The 15,879-nt window shown below is 45.0% G+C and overlaps 4 protein-coding genes across 21 annotated transcripts in view; 3 read left to right on the top strand and 1 right to left on the bottom strand.

Annotated features, from left to right (window-relative positions):
- The window catches only part of LOC142892491 (ribonuclease inhibitor-like), a 182,074-nt gene that overhangs the window by 133,272 nt on the left and 32,923 nt on the right, over positions 1-15,879 (top strand). The window lies entirely within an intron of this gene.
- The window catches only part of LOC142892485 (NACHT, LRR and PYD domains-containing protein 12-like), a 155,003-nt gene that overhangs the window by 112,759 nt on the left and 26,365 nt on the right, over positions 1-15,879 (bottom strand). The gene's annotated exons all lie outside the window — the stretch shown is intronic.
- LOC142892509 (uncharacterized) lies at positions 4,455-6,380 on the top strand. The gene is made up of 3 exons (XM_076032726.1): positions 4,455-5,398; positions 5,484-5,701; positions 5,780-6,380. The coding sequence occupies exons 1-3, from the start codon at positions 4,478-4,480 to the stop codon at positions 6,378-6,380; spliced, it is 1,740 nt and encodes a 579-aa protein (XP_075888841.1). The 5' UTR covers positions 4,455-4,477.
- LOC142892490 (ribonuclease inhibitor-like) lies at positions 6,766-12,613 on the top strand. Of its 2 annotated transcripts, none has more exons than XM_076032708.1 (4): positions 6,766-7,643; positions 10,576-10,749; positions 11,598-11,775; positions 12,164-12,613. In XM_076032708.1, the coding sequence occupies exons 1-4, from the start codon at positions 7,318-7,320 to the stop codon at positions 12,167-12,169; spliced, it is 684 nt and encodes a 227-aa protein (XP_075888823.1). In that variant the 5' UTR covers positions 6,766-7,317; the 3' UTR covers positions 12,170-12,613. The 2 variants fall into 2 exon arrangements, with proteins under 2 accessions (XP_075888823.1, XP_075888822.1); XM_076032707.1 differs by having other exon boundaries at positions 11,598-11,781.

Below are 15,879 nucleotides of genomic sequence, written 5' to 3'. Positions count from 1 at the left end.
TCAATCTGGGAAGTTAGAGAAGGAAGTGTGGGTGGTTGTGGGGGATGAGGGGGGCGTGTCAATAAAAGATATATGATTTTGTAACCTTTGAACCTCAGAGAGGAAAGTGGGGTGTTGGGCTGTGGGAATGGTATGTGTTGATCTGTGTCTGTGCTTATCTGTGTGTGTGTGCGTGTGTGTGTGTGTGTGTGTGTCTGTGCTTATCTGTGTGTGTGTGTGTGTGTGTGTGTGTGTGAGTGAGTGTGTTTGTGTGTGTGTGTGTGTCTGTGTGTGTGTGTGTGTGTGTGCTTGCGGGTCTCACCGTGAGTATATTAGGCTGCTGCATAGAAGGCTACCTACTCTGCAGCATAAGGTAAAAGAAAAGTAGTGGAAAAGATGATGATGAGCGTTGAAGCGGTAACTGGGACCCCAGGCATCCCGACGATGATAAGCGAGACGCCCGTCAGCGTGTTCCAGGTCCGGCCGGGGATGCCGGGGGCCCCTCGGAAGAGTATGTGGTTTCTCAGGCGGACGCAGGTCCCTCCGCCCGAAGAGCTGAGAGAGAGTCATCCTTTGGAGCCGTTTATGCCTGGAAGATGGGGGTACGTGTTCCGCTACGAGACGGGGGAGCTGCATCTGTACCAGAGCAGATGCAGCAGAACCTTAGAGAGGAAGTGTGGATGGGATGGGTTTGATCCCCCATCAAACCTCTGTGTGAAGGGAGGGGTTGAGTATGTTTGGAGAGGGGAATGTTGATAAAAAGATATATGACTTTTTAATCCTTGAGACTTTAGAGAGAAAGTGGGGCTGGGGGTTGAGTGTATCTGGAGCATGTTACTCTGTGTGTGTGTGTGTGTGTGTGTGTGTGTGTGTGTGTGTGTGTGTGTGTGTGTGTGTCTGTGTGCAATGCGGCTGAGCTAAAGACGATGTTGAGACAAACCGGGGGGTTGGTGGAAAGATGCTGACATGGGTTTGATGATCAAGAAGGTGAGTCGGCCTGGTCCAGGGCCTGGACCGCGAGTGAATATTACAGGGGTAATTTAGATAAGAATCAGAGTAGACCTACGTGAAACATCCCCCACCAGTACTCAACGGTCGTAATGTTTAAAACACTAAGCATCTAACTGTCCTCGGACACCTCAAATATACCGCCTCTTGAGACAAATCCGCCACTCGAGTCTTGGCCATCACAGACGCAGCCTAGTTACAGAGAAGAAGAACAAGAAGAACAAGAAGAGCATGAGGATTCCTGTTGTCAGACGCGGTACGCATATTTTGTTGTTAGACTTTGCTTTTTTTTTTTTTTTTTTCTGTTTTAATGTCAGAAAGAAATAATTCTTTCTTTTTTTTTTTTTTTAGAATTTACAACCGTGGCCGATGTTCACCAGGTTCCTTTTTTGGTAAAAAACAAACAAACCGCGATTAACTTAAAGATTCTATACATGTGAAGTGTATTTCAGACGTAATGATATACTTACAGATTTTGCGGGTCCTTCAGATCTAGTGTTCGGAGGTTTGAGCGACCAGATAATGTTTAGCGACACCGAGGATTTTGTCATAAAAGGTAAAGAAATGTGCATTCTTCTTAAAAAAAATGTACACGAGCGTATGAGTGCGTGAGCGTGTCTGATCCTCTCTATCTCTCTATCTCTCTCTCTCTCTATGTCCCGCCCCCACAATCTTTACCATTTTTCTGAAGAGAACGCGGCTATAAGGGCTGAGCAGAAGAAGAGGAAGAGGGGAGAACCTAGGCCTCTCGCGACTGTAGGGGAGGAAATATCTAGACACATATAGTAATATCTCCCTAACACGTATTCCGTCTTTCCGGTATTTAAAATGAGGATTTCAAAGAAAAGTATATCAAAGTTAATTTAATCTGACTCCATTTAAAAAGTGACTTTACTTTTATACATTGATTAAACCAAAGACTTGACCAATAATTAAGAATATAGACTCAATAATAATTAAATACTAATGATCTGACTTTAATCTCCAGTTCGGGGATGGCTTATATAAATTAACAAAACTATTCAGTTTGTTCATTAAACATGGAAGAATAGCCTAATGTCTGGGTTGGAGTATTCAGAGGTTATTGAACATGATACCCAATCTTATCTGACCAACTCAGAGGTTAAGGGTTTGAATAACAAATCATTCAGTGACCTTCTCAACATGGAGGAACAGCCCAGACATCTAGGTTGAGATATAATACTCAATCTTTTCAATTCAACTCAGAGGTAAGGAGTACAAGCATTACTCAGATAAATCTACCATATAACTGGAAACTTAATCCACTTCTAATAGTCAGATGATCTTCTCATAGAACAAAAGTCTCAACAAGTTAATATTGAAAAGAAAAGGATAACATACCAATTTAGATGGTGGCACGCAGACCAAGAAGGGGGAACAGGAGCAGCCAAAAAAGAGACCTTCAGATTCTTGTTCCTTCCCTTAAATATCCTCCCAGAACAGAGATACTGCTAAAATGCATATTTAAAAGATTCAAATCAGATCTGCTCTTCCTACTCGGGAACCTTTTGGTCATCAGGGGTAATTTTGCACAGCAACAATAAATCACCAAGACCTTCATACCTCTCGCACTGACACTCACAACATTTCAAAGGAAAGTTCTAAACAAAAGGCTGAGACAGTCCCTGTACGCAAAAACAACAAACCCAAGGAGATACCTTTTGGCCCTCGGGGGTTCCTTTCCCGCGACATGTAAATCATGTTAGTTAATTACAATAGGTGAGATACACACAGTTGTAACCCCCGTCTTTGAAGAACTTCCGTTGTTAAAGAAAATGCTTCAAGATGTGAATTTGACTGTCTTACACGACGCGTCAAGTAATGTTTTAAAATGAAAGATTTAAACAAATAAACAATGTAATATTAACCCGAGTTTTTCCTTTTACTTGAACGTTGAAACAAATAACCCCACACAGGCGAAATCTACTCGGGCCGAAGCCAGCATCGCTCTACAGGTAGAGTATGCCTGAAAGTAAATGACAAAGAGTAAGCGATGTAATGGTAACCCATATCCTTTCCTTCAATGTTAGAACGAAAACGCCGGCGCGTTTTCTGACACACAGACGAGTTCTGTTCAAACTCAGACCGACGCCAGCGCTGCTAAGCAGGTCGAGTATTTTAAAGAATGGTAATATACAAGTTAGAATATTAAGCGCTGATCCACATCTCTTTATCTGTTACCCAGTTTAAAAAAGAAGCAGAGGCATCCCTTGCAGCAACCCTTGCAGCACCCCTTGCAGCAGCCGAAGTTTCGGTCATTCCAGATACAGGTTTGTATTTTTCTTAAATATCATTATTCTTTAAATTTATTTCTACACTTTGTGGTCATTTCTTGTTTTCATGTTTTCTACCTAGAACAACCGCAGCAGCAGCAGCAGGCAGGGCAGGAAGCTCAGCCCAGCCTCGACGCTCAAAAAGGAGCTTCGGATCGTGAAAGACTGATTCAGGAGACTCTGAGGCGTCTGGATTGGAACAACAGGCTGTTCAAGCTCGAGTACAGATGAGTTATTCAGGAATTGCAACAACAATAAAAAACAATGAATCCCATTACACACGTCCCCGAATCATCCATTCCTCCACATATACAGTATGAAATAGACACCGTCAATGAAAATCCACAAAACCATGAAACCCCAGACTCCTCAGTTCCCACTCATTTATGGGCTGAAATAAATGAGCTAAATCGAATGGCGTCGCCGAGTGACTTTTGGGGTCCGCTACTGGACGCCCTTGATCGATGTCAAGCCGAGACGTCTGGCGAGGCAGAGCCCCGGGACTCCTCAGACTGTTTGCTTCCACTGGAACAATATCTAAAACATTTAGATGATCGGGAAGCGGCAGCAGCGGCAGCAGCAGCGACAGCACCAGCAGCAGCGGCAGCACCAGCAGCAGCACCTGCATCGACATCAGCACATGAAACACCCCCACACCCTGAACCTGCCGCAGCACCAGCAGCAGCGGCAGCACCAGCAGCAGCACCAGCAGCAGCACCTGCACCGACATCAGCACCTGCAACACCCCCACACCCTGAACCTGCCGCAGCACCAGCAGCAGCAGCAGCAGCAGCAGCAGCAGCAGCAGCAGCAGAAGCAGCAGCGCCTGCTGCACCTGCACCGACATCAGCACCTGCAACACCCCCACACCCTGAACCTGCCGCAGCACCTGTTGCGGCAGCAGCGCCGACAGCAGCATCAGCCGCAGCATCAGCCACAGCATCAGCACCCTCATCGACAGCGGCGTGGACGCAGAGCGGGGGAGGCTTGAGGAGGCCGCCCGCATCCGCTGATGAACCATCAACATCAACCTCAACAGACACAGGAGCCGCGCCGAGCGCAACGGCAAGTACGTCGCGTGACCGCTTCAGCAACGTTGAGTTTCGACGCGTCTTAACCCTCCCGCCTTCCGAGGGCAAACCGGATCTCGCTCGATTTTACGAACATGTCATGGACAACCTTCGAGAGTTGACAGAATGTGTGAGTCAGAGGTGAAACGGGGAGATTTGGTGCAGCTGGAAATTTCGGGTCAGAATAAGCGCGACCACATCATCGTAACGGCCGATGATGAGGGTGACGCTATCCTCCCAGCAGCTTTCGAGGGTCTCCTGGAGCGGATGATGCAGTCCAACGTGGACGTGGCATCTGACGAAGGGGACCTGCACTTGATGGTTCAGCTTGTGCGAAGCCCACGGGGTGGCGCAAAGCGCAAACTGGAAACGACCCTCGAGTGTGAGTTGATTCGAAAGAAAAAAAAACACTTGTACGTTGTGCTCAACAACAGTCAACTCTGCTTCGCCGTGAACTTGGCCCACCTGACTCAGCCTGGGCTCACCAACGCAGAGGCTTTCGAGCGGGGGAGAGAGTTGCAACATCTCGCGGGTCTAGATCCGGAGACGTTGGTGACCCTCGCGGACATGCGGAGATTCGAAGAGGTGGTTCAACGCAAAATTGTGGTGTTTCACAGAGACTCTGAGGAGCGGGCCCTGAGACTGTTCGACACCGCGTACCCCCGTTGCGGCGACCCTCTGTTTATGTTTTTGTTTCAAGGGCATTATTACGGCATCAAGAATGTGAAAGGTCTGTTGGGGGTGAATTACGTTTGCGGCTACTGTTATAGAGGCTATCGAGAAATTGAGAAACACACATGTATGGGTTATTGCATCCTCTGTCACGACTCCTCATGCAATATAAACGTGTCAGAGGCGGGGGTGTGCACAGACTGCCACAGGTTCTACCGTTCCGAGGCGTGCTTTTTGATTCATAAAAGCTCCGCAAAAGGGCCGAGCATTTGTAGCCGAACCAAGAAATGTCCCAAATGTCGCCTGCTTTATCAATGTGGTGAAAAGCACGTCTGTCCCAAGAAGAGTTGTAACATTTGCGGCGCGGAGCTAAAGGTGCGCGCGGTTCAGAAAGCAGTTTATTCGAGACACCGGCGTTAATCCTCTGAGTTGCGTGACCATACCCTCAGCATGCATGAAGGTGTTTCGCACCAACTTTCTGACAGCGGGCACTCTGGCCATCCCCTCCCCCACCAACTACAGACGTCAGTGCAAGAAATTCTCCCGAGCCAGCATTCAGTGGCTGGAGTGGGAGAAGGCGACGGGAAAAATAAGTCACATGGAGCGTGCGCTAAACACGGGAGAGAGGAAAATAGGGCCCTACTATGTAGACGGTTATGCCGAAATTGACGGTGTCGGGTGCGCTTGGGAATTTCAGGGGTGTTTTTTCCACGGCTGTCCGTTGTGCTATCAACCCGATGACGTTTGTCCCTTGAGAGGAGTTCCCTTTGGGGAGTTGCACGCCGCCGGCGAATACAAAATGCAAAGGTTGAAATCGGTGCACAGCGTGCGAGTGACGGAGATGAGGGAGCACGACTGGACGGAAATTATGAAGACAGACCCGCGAGTTCAACACTTTCTCAAAGACTTTCACGTTCCAGAGCCGCTCGAGCCCCGCGATGCCCTGTACGGAGGGAGGACGTGTCCTTTCTGGCTGAGGTACACGCAGAGCCCCCTTGAATCTGTGCATTATGTAGACTTCACATCTCTCTACCCCTTTGTGAACTGTTACCGCCAGTACCCGCTGGGGCATCCTGAAATCATACGCGGCGACTTTAAAGACCCCAGCGAATATTTCGGTCTGATTAGGGCCCAAGTTTTTCCGCCTCGCGGTCTCTATTTCCCCGTTCTGCCTTTCAAAACCCCCTGCGGTAAGCTGGTGTTTACATTGTGTCGCACATGCGCGGTTGAAAATAATCAGATGAGCTTGTGCGTTCACAGCGACGCGGAGAGAGCCTTGACAGGCGTGTGGGTGACTGTGGAGTTTAACAAGGCTCTTACGCTACGCTACAGAGTGGGTGAGATTACGGAGGTGTGACATTTTCAGCATCGGCGCGACAACCTTTTCCAGGGCTACATACGTACATTTCTGAAGGGAAAGCAGGAAGCCTCGGGCTACCCGCCCGATGCCGTAGACCCGGAGAGTTGTCAGAAATACATAGGAGGTCCAAGAGTTCCTGAGTCCAGAGAAGGAACTCTCAGCCATCCAGTGTTTAGCTCTGGCCTACATGCTGCAGATGTCAGAGGAGGTTCTGGAGGAGTTGGACCTCAGCAAGTACAAGACGTGTGTGTGTGTGTGTGTGCGTGTGTGTGTGTGTCAGGTCTCTCTTGTAAAAGAGATCTTGGATATCAAAGGGACAAACCTGGTTAAATAGTTATAATAATAATTCAACTACAGAAAAGAGTTCGTAAATGATAAATAAAGTTCCCTAATGCACAAATCAATGATTGATAGAGTCAAAGATCTTCAAATTCATAGATATAGTGGACTTGAAAACATTAGAAATACTATTTCCAGGAAAAAATGAAAATCTTGCGCTCAGTATTCTAAGTTTTTTAAAGTGAGAGAAAATCAATCCATGTTCAGAGGGTTGAGTGTCTTTGAATGATGGAAGGTGAGAAGCATTGTTAAATATAGATGTCTTTCTTTTTTGGGAGTTCCATTTTGGAATGGGATCAGTGACCATTTGAAAATGTGTGCTTCTTTGTTGAGTTGAAAAAATCTTGAAGGGCAAAATACTTGATGATGATGATGATGATGAGGATAAATGATTGAATTGTGAGTCAATGATGAAGAATAATGTCAAGCATATTTTGTTGAGTTGCGTTTCTCTTTTTTTCCTTTGATTTTGTCTGACTAATTATTCCAGCTAATCTTATGGACTGTAGAGGAGAGGCAAGAATCAGCTTGGGCTTCAGCCTGCTGCTTTTTCCTCCACACAGTTGTTATGTTTTTGTTGTTGTGAGTCTTTAGAATGTGCACATTTGTTTTGGAAGCTTCTTTTTCATTGTTGTCAGTTGATTGCACAAGATTGATGGAATTTACACTGTCAACCAAAATCAACTATTCAATCATTCATGATGATGATGATGATGATGATGGAAGCAGCAACTTCTCACTCTGCTCTCCTTCATTCAGTGATCTCTCAGAGCTTGAGAGTGCAGTGGTGTCTTCCGCTCTGCAGTCCAGCCCCTCCCACCTCACACTGCTGGACCTGAGTCTCAACTTCCTGAAGGATCCTGGAGTGAAGCTGCTCTGTGCTGGACTGCAGAGTCCAAACTGCAGACTGGAAGTGCTCAGGTCAGTTCCTGCTTTCTACTGGTAGACAGTGTGTGTCAGAAGATGACAACTGGTGTGTAACGCTGCTCAGTGTGAAGACTTTGAAGCAGATATTAAAGACTCATCTAGACAAAGTGGATGTTGTTGATATTTTCATGTCAACAATCTGCAGCCAGAAAAGACTTTGGATGGTGGAAGAAAGTGTGGAAAATGTCTCCAGTCACTTTGGAGCTCAATGGAAGTTGTTGATTGGTGATGAAGGTCACATGACTGAGCAGAAGATCCTGTGAAGAAATATTAGAGGCAGATTAATAGTGCGGCAGTATTTCTTCATCTTGTCCTTTGAATGTGTTTGACTTGTAACGAGACTCTGATGACTGAAAACAGCCACAAGCACACAAAGGACTCACTGATTATTTTCCATCTTCACTGCTGATTGGCTGCACACTGACTAACACACTGCTATTGTTATTGTGTTGACTACACACTGGCACTGTTGCGGCGAACGCTTCGTGGCGTCAATTGCGACCAGAAACAATTAATTGGCCACCCGCACGCACCCAGGCGGATATAAGCGGAGCGCGCAATCAGAGGCAGGGAAGAGTGAGCGAGCAGGACGCCAGTCTGCGCAAGAGGAGACATTCGTCGGAGCGAACCCACTCACAGAGCTGTGCAAAGCCGGCGACTGAACTTTTAGACTGAACAGACAGCCGGTAAGACCGCCAGCCATGGTGTTTGCAGACTGCTACGACTGCTACCTGTTGCGCCGGCGCCGCATCGCTCGTTTCCAGCACCGGCGCAGGAGGACACGTGGGGGTATTCTAAGTAACAACTACTGTTAATTCCAAACTGTGTCACAAGCTCTTGAAATGGTCTAAAATTATTATTCTCTCTTATGTGTTTTACGTGAGTTATACCTTTATCTGCCCAATGTGTGAAGTTAAGTGCTTTTTTATTTTGTAGTAAATCAGGATTGTTCCAGATGGGCATACGACCGCACGGGAGAAGGGAAGAACCTGTGATTTTCAGAAATTCCATCCAAGCCGTCAGAGAGTGACTTATATTAACACTTTTCATGCAACTGTGGTGTTTTGGTGTGCTGATAAATGGCAAGTCTGCTAACTGAATATCACCACAATAGGCTTGTTCTATGACATGCCAGGATACATCATGTGGGCTAGGGTTGAACCACTTATGAATATACTTTATTCTGTTGGCAATATAGTAGGAATAAAAGTTTGGCAATTCTAGTCCCCCAGCATCTTTCGCTTTAATATATATATTAAACCTTTGAGAGGTCTGGCTGTTCGTTCTGACTGAGGCGCACGGAGAGCTATATAATGTTCGTATCCAGGATATAAATGAATTCCCGAAACCAAATTTTTGTAGTGTTGAGAATAAGAAACTCCAATTGACCCTGCCAAATGCTTTTTCTGCATCTAGCGAAACAATTGTTGTTTCTAGATTGTTGGCGTTAGTATAATCTATCAGATTGATAAATCTACGTACATTGGAGGTTGAATTTCTACCTTTAATAAACCCTGTTTGGTCAGGATGGATTATATATGGAGTAATTTTTTCTAGTCGTCTAGCTATTGCTTTACAAATAATTTTAAGATCGGTATTGATTAACGATATTGGTCGGTAGCTAGTCGGAAGCGATGGGTCTTTGTCCGGTTTGAGTATGAGGCTAATGTCAGCAGAATTCATGTTTGATGGGAGAAGTCCAGTATTTAGGATCTCTCTAGCCATTCTATTATAGGTCGGACCAATAGTAGGCCAAAGTGCCTTATAAAATTCTACTGGGAAGCCATGAGGTCCTGGGGCTTTATTTACTGGCATTTGTGCCAAGGCTTCTTTAAACTCCGCCTGAGTGACATCTTTGTCCATTGTAGTAGCCTGTTCCTGATTTAATTTAGGTAGCACAATACTATTAAGAAAGTTATTTATAGAGGATTCTGAAGGGTTATTATCGGAGGAATATAATTTTTTGTAGAAATCTCTGAAGCATTGGTTAATTTCTTCTGGGTTATGGGTTAGTTTGCCATCCAGGTTTTTGATGGAGGAGATTGTTGCTTTTTCTCTGTTTGACTTTAGCTGGTTCGCTAAAAATTTGCTAGAGTTATTATTGCATTCAAAGTTTTCAAGGCGTAATCTTTGCATTTGGAACTTGTTTTTTTTATCTGTCAGTTTGGCTAATCCCGCTTTTAGTTTGCATAACTCTTTCCACACGTCTTCTTCCTGTTGGATGGCATATGAAGATTCTAATGTTTTAATATTAACTAATTCAGACTCCAGAGCTAGTTCCTTTTTTTTTTTTGTGGCATGAGTAAGATATTATTTTGCCCCGCATTACTGCTTTAGCTGTTTCCCATAGAACATGTACAGGAGTTTCATGTAAGTCGTTAATTTGTAGGAATATTGTCCACTCCCTATTAAAGTATTTTATAAAATCTGAGTCTGTGAGTAATGACGTGTTCAGCCTCCAATTCCAGATCGGTGCTCTAGGTGCCTTTGTAGAGACGGAGATAGAGGCAGGTGCATGATCACTAATAGTGATGGAGTGGATCCGGGCTTCCCGGATATCTGCCAAGAGTGAGTTGCTGGTGATAAAGTAGTCCAAGCGTGAGTATGAGTGGTCTACTAATCAAAGACTTCAAACTATATTGACGGTTGTATATGAAGCTTTCAGCTATAAATCTGCACTGATTTTACACACTGAACCTTTGAGGCAAAATGAATCAATGAATTCCAACATTTTTAACAGCTGATCAGTGGTCACATGACTAAACAGGTTAATATAAAATATTTTATTGTGGTGATTCATTATTTCAGTATTATTGTTGTACTTTTGTTTGGTGTAATGGACATTACAGTGTTATATACATTAATATTTTTTATTTTCATATAGTGATTAAAACTCCACTGACACCATCATTTATTCTTTATTCAGGTTGGAGAGGTGCAGTTTGTCAGAGCTCAGCTGTGATTGGCTGCTCTCAGCTCTGAAGTCCAACCCCTCCCACCTCAGACTCCTGGACCTGAGTGGCAACCAGCTGCAGGATTCAGGAGTGAAGGAGCTGAGTGGTTTTCTGCAGAGTCCAGACTGTAAACTGGAGACTCTGAGGTCAGTACTGGTTTGGAACCAGTGGATGATGGTTTCAGAACCCAACACAGTTCATCACATATGTTGAATAAACATTGAACTGAAGGTTGATTCATATCAAAATGACATCCAGAAATATGAAAACTTCATTCTGTTCATGTTTGTAGTAAAAAAAATCTCATCAAAGAGTAACATGAGGTTGTTGTTGTGACAGTGGACGGTCCTGTCACTATGCCTCCAATTGATCATGCGCCCTGGCTGCTTGGCTAAGGGAAGATCCCTTTGGCTGAATGCTTGGTGTGCATGACTATGGCCTGGGAGTCTGGGCTTCCAAGCCCGCCCAGGTCGTCTGCGCCGGCCCACATTTTATTGAGCTTAAAGTTCGAGAGTCTGAATCCCCGTCCCAGGCGCAAATCCTCATGGAGGCTTATGTGGAGGTCAAAGATGGCCAATCCGTCAATCCCAGCTCCATAACGGGGGTCTATGGAAGGAAGCCTCGTGCATGGCGCACTGATCCAGGATAGCTTTCACCTGGCTTGATGAATCTGTGTCTTCTCATCCTGGATGGCTTTTAGTACAACCCATGAAGCCTGGACACACGTGTTGTGGATTAGTTGAACGCTGAAGGTTTAGTGACTCATCTTGGATGACGCAATCCTACTTTGGTGCAAGGGGACCCAGACAGCAACATCATCAAGAGCCAGTCAAGAGACTCCACAGTGCAGCACTCGTTCGCTCGCCCTCCCTCTCCCATTTTATTCTGTAGTGTCAGATTCTGAAGTCGACGTTTCACTTTAATTTTCAGAGTGATGACACCCTGGAAAAACTCTCCATCATTATAAACTCTCCATCATTTATTCTCTATTCAGGTTGGAGAGGTGCAGTTTGTCAGAGCTCAGCTGTGATTGGCTGCTCTCAGCTCTGAAGTCCAACCCCTCCCACCTCAGACACCTGGACCTGAGTTGGAACCAGCTGGAGGAATCATTAGTGAAGCCACTGATGGATCTTGTCCACAGCAGAGACTATCAACTGGAGAGTGTGAGGTTAGTACTGGTTTGGAACCAGTGGATGATGGTTCCAGCAACAAAGCCAGTTGATCCCACAGCAGAGGTCCAGTGTTCCCAGTCACAGTGTGAGAGGAGGATGGTGACGTCCAGCTTCTCCTCATTCATCCAACATCTGCTGCCAAACTGCTTCTTCTCTCAGTTCACCACTCAATTATTGATCAGTTCATCTTCATCAGGCCTCAGTATCAGTCCAACACTCCATGGTCACATGACCTTCATATGTTCCACACTTGACATGTGACTGAGAGTCTGCTTCTTCTCACCAGTCACTCCATCATCTCGATCAACAGTCAACGTCTCTGTGATGATGCGTTCAAGGACCGCAAGTTCTGACTCCTGCTGTCTCTTCTTCTCTCTACACGTGGGAGTATTGAGGGAGGATGAGGAGTCGAGTGAAGAGGAGCGCTCCATCTAGTGGTGGCTGATAGAACTACAACTACTGGAGATGAGTGACACACCGAGGCTCCGCCCCTCCTCCACCTGCAAGCTACACACACACACCAGTCGTGCTCCAAGTGGACACTCTAACAGTGTGTGGGCGTGTCACGATCTTTGACCCCAGTGCAGCCTGGTGGCTGGCGGACTGCTTCTCCCTACAAGCTGCTGTGGTTACTGGGAGAGACGTCCCAGAAGCCACTGGTGGACCTTGCAGTGCCACATATGGACTCTTGCATTGTTCTTGGCCTTCCAGTGAAGCACTGCGTGAGCACTGGAGGTCAACCATGACTGACTGCTGTCCTCTCTGGAAACCACAATCTGAAGTGAATCAAAACTTTTGGAGGCCATTAATGAAATAAAACACTTGTTGATGTTTTTTTTGTTTTTTTTAAATAAAAGGTTTTGACAGAATAATCTGGAGTGAACTGACCAGAGGTTAAAGGTCAGAGGTTTGACAAACTACAAAGCCCATAATTAATTAGATTATTTTCTTTAATCAAGTCCCAGCACTAATAAATATAATAATAATAATAATGAAATGCAAGCAAGATGCGATAGTGGCTGGGAAAAACTCCCCTGTGGGAAGAAACCTGGGGCAGAACCAGACTCCAGAGGGCCATCATCTGCCTATGAGTAGTTCGGGTGAAGTAGAAAGATAGAAGAGAGACAGAGAAAGAGAGAAAGGAGCAGAGTGAGCCAGGGTGGCAGACAGGACAGAGTAAAAAACAGATACACCAACCAGGCAAAACGGATATAAACACAAAGAATAGGAAATAATTCACGGTTGCTGTCCATGTGGAATGTAAGTGTAAGTGTCCATGCTTTGGAAGGCAAGAGCCTAGCTCGATGGACAATCTTCCGATAGGACAAGTCCAGGTCTTAAGCGTGGTGGTGGGATGAAGCGATGACACCAAGACCCCCAGGACAGCACAGCACAATCCAGCTCCTGGTGCAGTGGTCATCACCTGCCGGGGACACAGAGACTGCGGCAGTATCATGCATATCAAGCATACTGTACAAAGCATAATGAGAGCTTGGACAGAGTGGATAGAGTAAAAGATTGATTGGGTGAGGAGAGTGATAGAGGCTCCACCTGCACAGAGCAACGATCCCTGTAACGGGAGCGAAATATCTCCCTCCACGGCGTAAGCCTACAGCAGCTTAACTGACAGTGGATGGAGTCTAACTATAAGCTTTAAGAAAAAGGAAAGTCTTAAGTCTACTCCTAAATAAACTAACTGTGTCTGCCCCCCTCACCAAGGCTGGAAGATGATTCCAAAATAAAGGTGCCAGGAAACTGAAACACCTACCTCCTGATCTAACTCTAGAAATTTTTGGGATAACTAAAAGACCTGAATCCTCAGAGCGAAGGGCTCTTGGAGGATGATAAAGTTCAATAAGTTCCCTAATATAAGAAGGAGCCTGAGAATGAAGAGCTTTGTAAGTTAAAACTAGAATCTTAAATTCAATTCTAAATTTGACTGGCAGCCAATGCAAGGAAGCTAAAATTGGAGTAATATGCTGCCTCCTTCTAGTTCCGGTTAACAATCGTGCCGCAGAGTTTTGGATTAACTGTCCTAAGGGATGAATTTGGGCATCCTGCTAGTACCGAGTTACAGTAATCTAGCCTAGACGTAACAAAAGCATGGATTATTTTTTCTGCATCTTTGAAGGACAAAAAACTTTGAATTTTGGCAATGTTTCTTAAGTGGAAGAAAGCTGACCTCCCTACATTCTGTATATGAGAATTAAAGGTCAGGTCCTGATCAAAAGAACTCCAAGGTTCCGCACAGTAGAACTGGGTGTAGTACCAAATAGACCACTTTGTCCATCAAAGACTCTGTCCCTACTCTCTCGCGATCCAAATATAATGACCTCAGTTTTGTCGGTATTAAGCAACAGGAAATTCTGTGTCATCCAAGTTCTGACATCACGAAGACAAGATTCCAATTTGGCCAACTGATGAGCCTCGTTTGCCTTAAAAGAAAAGTACAACTGTGTGTCATCTGCGTAAGAATGGAAACTGATGCTATGCTTTCTGATGATGTCACCAAGAGGTGACATGTAGATGTTGAAGAGGAGTGGCCCGAGTACAGATCCTTGCGGGACACCATGACTAACCCTCCTACGTTCTGACGAATGATTATGAACATGAACAAACTGAAAACGGTCAGACAAGTAAGATCCAAACCAGTCCAAGGCGCGATCCTTGATGCCGATAGTATCTTCTAATCTCCTAAGAAGAATGCTGTGGTCAACTGTATCAAATGCTGCACTGAGATCTAGGAGGACCAGAACAGAGAGAAGACCTTTGTCAGATGCACACAAGAGATCATTACTTACCTTAAGCAATGCAGTTTCAGTGCTGTGACCAACTCTGAAGCCAGACTGAAAAGCCTCAAGTAGATTGTTGTCGTTCAAGAAGTCCACAAGCTGCCTAGCAACAACTTTTTCTAAGATCTTGGAGAGAAACGGAAGGTTCGAGATTGGCCTATAATTTGAAAGCACACTCGAGTCCAAATTGGGTTTTTTGATCAGAGGCTTGATTACAGCCACTTTGAAAGCATGAGGGACAAAACCTGTTGATAGAGAATGATTAATAATTCTAAGAATGACACAATGAAGCAATGGGGAAACCTCCTTGAGAAGCCTGGTTGGAATTGGGTCCAGAAGACTAGTGGTCGACTTAGCAGAGGAGACAAGAGAATCAAGTTCCAAGAGTCCAACTTGCTGAAAACTCCCGAAATACACACTGGGGTTGCCATGTTGAGAAAGATGAAAAGAATGATGGCTCCTCGTCAGCTTAGCAACTGTACTAAATAAAAACTTTGGGTTGTTCATGTTCGAGTCAATAAGAGCAGAAAAGTAGGAAGTTCTACTGATACGCAGTGCCTTTTTATAGGACCTAAAGCAATCCTGCCTTGAAGGATGAAGCTGTTTTTGACGAACGCCAAGTTCTCTCAAGCCTTCACAAATTTTGTTTTAATTTGCGAATAGAGGAACTAAACCAAGGGGCTGATCGATCCTGCCTTTTCATACTTACCTTATAAGGGGCAAGATCATCCAATGTTGATTTCAGAATACAAGAAAAGCGATCTGTCAAGGAGTCTAGATCAAGATCAGTCAAGTGGGTGGGGGGAGAGGCCGGAAGCATGTCCAGAGGTACAAGAGCATCAAGCAGATCAGGAAGCCTCTCCTTAAATTCAGCAACAACAGAGTCCGAAATGTTTCTACTCATTATAGACCTTGCTTGGGGAATGTCATCCGCTACAATAAAGCCGAAAGTGATCAGAAAGTGGTCAGACAAAACGTCTTCAGGGAAAGATTGTCAGCTGCTCTACACCAAGTCCAAAAGTGAGCACAAGACCAAAGTATGACTATACTTATGAGTGGGTACATTCACAACTTGAAGGAAGCCTAAGGAGTCGAGGATAGATTTGAAATGAGAACTCAGACTGTCACTTTCAATGTCGACATGGATATTAAAATCTCCAATCACTATGATCTTGTCTTTAGTCAATGCCAAAGTAGACAAAAACTCAACAAAAAAAGAATATGGTATATACGGTAGACAACAATGAATTCAACGGAATCTGCCTGCCTATCAGGTGACAACGAAATAGACATCACTAAACTCTCAAATGAA

This window comes from Nelusetta ayraudi, unplaced genomic scaffold (assembly GCF_046127955.1).
Source record: "Nelusetta ayraudi isolate G7.1 ecotype Tasmania unplaced genomic scaffold, CSIRO-AGI_Nayr_v1 ptg000034l, whole genome shotgun sequence".
NCBI classification, from domain to species: Eukaryota; Metazoa; Chordata; class Actinopteri; order Tetraodontiformes; family Monacanthidae; genus Nelusetta; species Nelusetta ayraudi.
The sequence above is the reverse complement of the archived record's forward strand: the minus strand, read 5'-3'. Positions and strand labels throughout refer to the sequence as shown.